General features: G+C 41.6%; 1 protein-coding gene across 3 annotated transcripts in view; it reads right to left on the reverse strand.

The window, feature by feature from the left end:
* Positions 1–909: 909 nt before the first annotated feature.
* The window catches only part of LOC116846629 (uncharacterized protein CG3556), an 18,154-nt gene continuing 11,610 nt past the window's right edge, over positions 910–7,453 (reverse strand). For 2 of the 3 annotated variants that reach the window (XM_032820709.1, XM_032820710.1), the window contains exons 2-7: positions 6,860–6,973; positions 6,201–6,441; positions 4,556–4,803; positions 3,625–4,011; positions 2,665–3,063; positions 910–2,316 (exon numbers count right to left, since the gene is read on the reverse strand). In XM_032820709.1, the coding sequence (XP_032676600.1) occupies positions 2,255–2,316; positions 2,665–3,063; positions 3,625–4,011; positions 4,556–4,803; positions 6,201–6,441; positions 6,860–6,932 (1,410 nt within the window). In that variant the 5' untranslated portion in view covers positions 6,933–6,973 and the 3' untranslated portion in view covers positions 910–2,254. The remainder of the gene's footprint in view (positions 2,317–2,664; positions 3,064–3,624; positions 4,012–4,555; positions 4,804–6,200; positions 6,442–6,859; positions 6,974–7,453) is intronic. The other variant, XM_032820711.1, reaches the window with a different exon arrangement.

A 7,453-nucleotide genomic window follows, 5' to 3' on the forward strand; every position in this document is an offset into this window, starting at 1 on the left:
TTCGTTTGAGTCTTGACTAAACAAATTTAAATTTTTTATTAAAATAATGTCACCTATTTGCAATTAAGATATTCGGGGACATCGTATCTACACGTGTCATGCGACTGTTTTGTTCTTCATTGAAAATTCTCCGACGTAAATAATCACGGGAACAATTATTATCAATCGTAATTAAAACGAGAAAAAATTACGATATTTGTTCTCTCTACAGTAACGTGATACGGCGTGATACAAGTTTCTAATTTACTGACCGTTGGTAAATAAATATTTCTGTAATTTCTTGATACGTTATTATTCGTAATGTAATCTGTTGTTGATACTGCTGCTAATACATGGCCAAAGTTTAATTTATCGATCAATTCCGGGCGAACAAATAAGTGGCTAATTATAGGCAAGCAAATGAAATAAAACAAAATTATTAGACCCGTTTTTCTTATGTGGACGTTCAAATTAATGTCAAAGTCTCCGTTACGAGCCGCCACTTTTCAGAAGAAAGAATCGAAATCGTGATACAATTAAGAGCCTCCGCATAAGAACATCCGTAATATGTTACGTTACGTTAAATACTGAAAATGCAATGGCCATACCTGTACGTAAAATTAAACTTAAGTCAAGGCACAAAGAAATCCGTAAACTTAACATGTTACGGATGTTCTTGTGTGAAGGCTCTAAGCAATACGGTCGTATACACCTTCGCTTTATTAAGTAGTACTACTCAACGGTGAGTCCGACGTCTTTTATTCTATTCTAAAGAATAGATATTATCGTCCGATTAAACACACTGTGCGAGCAAACGTGTTAAATAATACGAGTTTCTATTTTCTCAAATAATACGATTAAATGATAGTTTAGTCGTTAGTTTTAAATATATATAGGAAAATAAAAAGGAGATAGATTAGATATGATAGGTGTAATTTATTGATACCTTTATTGATACCAAGAGAAGAACCAAATCGTACATCTCATTTGAGCTATTCGGAAAACGATACATCGTGCGTGCAAATGAAAGTATGACGTTCATGATGCACCTCTGTCTGTTTCTCTCGTCGAGCATGTCGCAATAGCAGCAGCAGTAGCAGGCCAAATTCGTTTGCTTATTTACTTACTTATTTGTCGCGTATTTTTTTAATGACGGGGGGAATACTTACGCTAAATCAACGCGTACAGCCAGAGTGGGAACATCGGGAGCGGGTATTCGCTATTACGGTACAGCTAATCGGTTTTATTGAGTACGAATTAATTACGACAAGTACAAGTACGCTTGTGCTTTGTAGTTTCATAGAAAACGTTATGTGGCGTCTCGCGTAGCTTCTAGTCAACATGTCGAACGCCGCGCGAATTCCGGCTCAATTTCGCGCAACAACTATCGTAGGACCGTGCACATATGTGAAATGAATGTGAAATGAATACGGCAAATAAACGCCAATCGACTGATCGCTATAGCTCACTAAATATACGTATAAGCTGATTGTATCTTACACGCGAATCAACAAGACGCGTCAATCAATACTCAAGCAACGCCGAAATCCTCTAAAGTCTCCCTAAAAGATGCCTTAGAATTTTCTAAAAAAAATTCTAGAAAATTCATAGAATTTTAATACTTTTTTGACATGTTCGAGGCATCCTTCGAACATTTCCGTCTAATCACCGAGCAATATCACGGCGTTCAACGTGTCAACGAACGCAGCTGGCTGTGTACGATGTGTATAATATGTATGTGTGTGTATGTGTATGTAATTTTGATATCGATCCGAAATATCGATCGAGATCAGTGTCTCATTCTATCTGGGTCCTTTGAAATAGCCACTAGAACAGAGTTTCAAAAGTCACTGCCAACTCTGCGTGTATGTATGCATGCATGTGTGGATGTGTGGATTGTATACGTGCACGCGTGTGTGTGTCTGTTTCTTTCTGTGTATGTGTACCTATGCCTATTCTCTTTTGTCTAATCTTCCACCTCTTCCCCATATTAGCGTTGCGCGTATTCTTTTTTCTTACGTGTCGACGATTAGCGATGGCAGTGAATACTGGATCTCGCTCTAGAGCTTCGAGATCGCTCGCTTTTCTTCCTCTGTCTCTCTCTATCTTTTTTGCACACATTCTCTCTTTCTCTTTCTTTCTATCTCATTCGTACAACTTTATTTTCCTCTTGCTTTATTCTTATGCAGTACGCCCCCTCCCCCAGTCTCCCTTATGTTACCTTCTCTTCGTTACGTTTTATTATTTTGCTTTCTTGCTCCTTTCGCCGCGCACTTCACAGCTTCTTGTACCAGAAGAGATAGTGCTCCCCTTCGCTGATTTGCAAGTCGTCGACACCTGCAAGCACGAAGCGATTATATTGAAATTCTAGTCATTTCTGTTATTATATCATCTAATTTTAATCTTCGCATGTGCAATATACCACACTCTATTCACTTAAATATGTACTAATTATATAACGACATATATAATTTTCTCTGAAATCACTAAATGAAGAAAATTAATGCAAAGATTCCTCTATAAAGATTCTTCTCTCTTTAGATCTTATTTTATTTTATTTTTTTTCTTTTGGATATATGTCGCCTTTTCTTATATTTTTCGCGGGGATTGCGATCGGTCACCGTCCAGTTATTATAATTCGTAAGAATAATATTCGCGGAGTTGCGAACAAAAGACGAATCGCACCTCCAGGTGCGACCAGTTGATTTCCGGGCGGCGAGGAAGGCTCCGGCGGCGACGGCAGTCTATAGAGCAGCCAATAGTGATAGGACATTGGCTCCTCCTTGTAGCCGGCCAGCGTGTGAACGTAGTGACCGTTAGGCCATTCGGACGCGGTGAACTGGAAATGGGGCGACATCTCCGCCGCCAGCAGCATCACGCTGTAGAAAGTTTCGTTCTTGGGCGCAGTCACCGTCAGGTTGTACGTCTCGTTCAGGTTACTGCCAACCCATAGGGTGTACGATACATTCACCAGCACTGGCGCTGTGGTGCCCGCGATCGTCATGTCCACGTTGCTTACGTTACTCGCCGATGCCGACGGCAAGGCGGTCTCGTTGTGGCTGTCTGAAGTCGCGACGTCTGCAACTCGTAAATTTAACGGACCATTATTTCGTCCCTTCAACTTGTTCTACGAGGAAAGTCGCATTGATACGTTTCATTAAAAATATATAAATTTCCTGTATCTTATGTGTTTAGTTTTTTATTCATTTTTGCGAGACAATCGAGTATTGCATTCGGAATGCTTTTCAATCGAAGTTAAAGTTGAAGTTAATAAATCAAATAAAAAATTCGATCAAAACTTAAAAATTTAATTAAAACCGAGGAACTTTTGTAAAGTTACGGAGATGTGTAAATCCTAGTCATTCCAGTCAGTTCGTATTAGTTAGTGTTTCTGTCGAAAATAGAAATATGACTTAAAAAATATCGAGTTAGTCAAAAAGTTTCGTTCGACTTTCTGTCTTCTCCGACAATAAACCAGTCACTTTTATGGGTGGAAGTGTGCGAACACCGCTAGAATATTGTCGAAAGATCGTAAACAATATTTTTGGTCAATGAATAATACGTTTCTACTGCAATAAAGTTAAAGACAGAAAGAACAAACTGAACTTTATGACTGACCTCGCATCATCACAATGAGAAATTTACTATTGCTCGTGGTTAGACGAGGTGGCGAATTGTCCGACAAACCCTGTCCACAGTCGAGAGCTCGAATACTAGCCAGTCCGCGTGGTGCAACCCCCAACATCGCCTCGGCGGTGGTTCGGACGTCGCCGCGAAAAGAACCGTCTACACGCTGCTGGCTGATCAACCAAGCCAAGGCCGCGGATCTGTTCCAGTTGTCGGCTGGTTCATTCTCCACTTCTTCCAGCGCCTGCATCACCAACGCAGTGGTGTGCAAGTCGCCGAAGCTACCGTCAAGCCTCTGCTGCTGCGCCAATCCCATCGATGGCTTCCGCACGAAGTGATGGAGATTCCGATGCCGGTGGTCCTGGACGATGCATTGCAGAGCCAAGATCACCATCGCCACGGTGTCTACGAACACGGACGAAAGTTACAATGAGAGTAAAGTTGTATGTGTAAATATAATTGCACCGTGAACTGACTATAGTTAGGAAAATTATTTGTGTAATAAGTTTTACTATAATAATGGTAATAATAATATATTTTTATTGTTGCTTCTTTATTAGAACGATAAAAAATATAATTGGCACAGAAAATAACTGTAATTTTAGTGAGATTAACTACACAGAAAGAACGATTTGGTTGAATCAAATAAATACTTTTTTTGGAATAGTTCAAACAAATTTTTTGATTGATCGAATAAAATTTGGTTTGAAGCATCAAAAGTATTTATTTGCTTAGTTCCAAAGAAATATTTTTGTTGTGTCAACCAAATAATCTTCCAAATTATTCCAAAGAAACATTTATTTGATTCAATAAATCGTTCTCTCTGTATATTTTGTTGATCTGCGATTTGATCCAAGCGATATAATAAGAACTCGTGCATTTTTAAGGGTTTAAAGGATTTTTTAATTGAGGATTTGAGCCCTGTGTGGAAGTTTCTGAAATCACCTACCGACGTTGTGATCGCGTGCGGCGTTCGCGATGTCCAGCAGACGACGTATCTGCCGCTTCCGCACGTGCGCTTGAGCGCTGCACGCTGCGAGCGTGGTCAGCGCGAACTCGTAATCGGTCGGCGGCTCGTGATGCTGCAACGTGCCGATCAGATCATGACCGTGGAACTGTCTCGGGTCCATGCACATCGCGTTCAAGGCCAAAGTGTAGCGCGCCAGTCGAACCGGGGAAAACCCGACCTCTCGGTGTCTGCAAACATACGCAAAAAAATTTTATATCTTTGCATAACCATCGTGACCGTTTGATCTCTTCACAGATACATATACATACATGCGTTTAGATACGTTCTGAGTTGTTCTAATTCAAGTATTATCAATAAAGTTATAACGATATATCTACCATAAAATTCCACAAGAAAAAGAGGAATCACATCACATGACTGAGAGATATCATATTTGTCATTTTTTAATTTAATCAATTTCTTCTGATTTTGTTAAGTTTGTTATGCTTGAATCGTATGAGAAGTGAAGTTTTTGAAGAGCTCATCGTGAGTTCAAAATTCGAGTTCAGATTTAAAGGACAAGAAACATGTAATGTGTGTTACAACAGAAACCACAAATGTTTTAATTCCGTATGGGATCCTTTTCAACATATATAAACACTATACATTTAAAGACAGTAATGTAATGCAACGGAAATTCATTGAATACGCCTAAAAATAGACTTTTAGAAGTTTGTACTGCCTGAGTAAGAGTGACCAGACGACCACGTATGGTGTAATTACAATTAATTGGAACATTGATAGTTTGGGTTCTCGGCGATACTCTTTACAATGACGACCAGCTGAGTGCAGACACTCCTGACGGAAGAATCGATAACGCGGAAGCACCGCGCCGACGAGCGCGTATCCGCGCGAAGAGCGCGCCATTCTTTCGCGAACGTCACATCTACACAGTCTGTACGTCACCCGTAACTCGACGATAAAGAATGTCAAGGCATACACGCGGCGGGCTCTGAGAACTCTGAGCCTGCTCTCTTCACTTACCTTCTGTACATTGCACGTGAACTTTCTAGGTCGTTGAAAAGTACCGCAGTGTTATTACCTATCCGTCGTGCACCTCGATTCAAGTCAGCTATAGCTTTCTGCTCTCGCGAAATTGTTTACTCGTTATGAATCATTGACATCGATCGTATGTGCGCGAAGTATATTTGTCTTGCCGGGGAGTTCTCCAATCAAGTCGATGTACACACGATGTCCATTACCGGCGAACAAATTCAGTCTGCCCTTTCCAGCTTTTGACTTCCCAAAAGCCGGAAAAAGCTTGACCTTGAAACTTGAGTCATCGAAATAATATATGATATATTGGATTCAATAGTATTCCTGTAGAATCAAGAAGATTTACTTCAATCACGGCGATATGGACAATTTCTATTGTAACAACAGCACTTTTTTCCGTGCAGTTTAAATTCACACGCGTTACTTTTAGTCTGTCGAAATTGAAAATTTGCCCGACTTCAATTGGACGACGATGTCACGTCCGTCTCTTGAGAAAAGGGAAAAGAAGAAAACGAAGGGAGTAAGAGAAGAGGATTTCAACTCAAATGCGATCATGTCGAGTTAATTAACGCGATCCACATGATTCTACCTCCAGAGCGAAAGCACGATCTCCAGTTCCATCTGCTTGGCGGTGAGCTGCAGCTCGAGTGGTGCAGGCGGCGCGACATTGTCGTCACGGGAGAGATTCGCCAGACGCAGAACTAGAAGTACCCGATGCGTGTCATTACCCCATCCGGCGTCCTTGTCCCGTTGACTCCACAGCCACGTGGCCGCTCGCTCTAGGATGGTTTCCGCCTCGGCGTCGGCGGACGTTATCTCGGTGTTGCCCGCTGATGACCGACAAAATGTTCTGCCATTATTCTTCACAGTTTACAAGATCGACTCGATCCTACATTACATTCCGCATTTTTAACACGTCGACTGTCGCGGAGATGAGAGATGCCGCCGCGTTTATTTGGTATTACTTTTATCTAGCTTTGTTTTCAACTGTATTATTAATTTGTATGTCAATTTGTAAGACGCAATCAAAATTGAACCCAACAAATTCATTGTACGGCCAACAGGGAGTCATTGAAATCAGTTAGCAGACATGCGTCGTGAATTGCTTTAATTTACCGTGTCTCTGGTTATCCAAAGTTAAGTAAAGCACTTGGAAACAATCAAGGGAAATCAGCGCGGCGCAGTCAACGCGCCTGCAGTCTGTATCCGAGACGTGCGCTCGCCGTTTTACAGATTACGTACACGTACCTTCCGCACGAGCGAAAACGCACAGCCATCCTAGGAGAAGGGTCACTGCCGCCATATTCGCTCTTCCCCACATTACACCCGGGCTAGTCTCAAATTACGCCTGTACTGTTGCACCTGAAAGTCGAGCGAAACGGTTACTCACACATACACATACGTGCAGAGGACGTGAAAGAATGCGTTTCGTAAGAAACTTCGTTAACACGCTATGTGTTATCCCACTTTTCTCAGCTGCTCCGGAAATCTTTTCGTCCTCTTTCTTTTCGTTTTTTCTAATATTATTCTTCCACTTTCGTTCAGGAAATATCTCGGGCGAAAAGTTACCGCCAACGTCGCGAAGAATCGTCCCCGGTATCGCTCAGTATGCATGCCCTCGCTCGCGAAGAGCAAATCTTTCGGCGAAAAGTTCGCGCGCGCCGAGTTCCCATAGAATATACCATGAATATTTAAACGTTCCCACTAGCCTCTCTCCCGCGTGTTTCGTTAAACTTTTCGACGTGTAGACAAACACGGTAGAATAAAGCGTGAAACAGAATGTGTGGCAGAGAGAGAGAGAGAGAGAGAGAGAGAGAGAGAGAGAGAGAGAGAGAGAGAGAG

The sequence above is a fragment of the Odontomachus brunneus genome, unplaced genomic scaffold (assembly GCF_010583005.1).
Source record: "Odontomachus brunneus isolate Ranch 3 - 2012 unplaced genomic scaffold, Obru_v1 Obru_scaffold_066, whole genome shotgun sequence".
Classification (NCBI taxonomy): Eukaryota; Metazoa; Arthropoda; class Insecta; order Hymenoptera; family Formicidae; genus Odontomachus; species Odontomachus brunneus.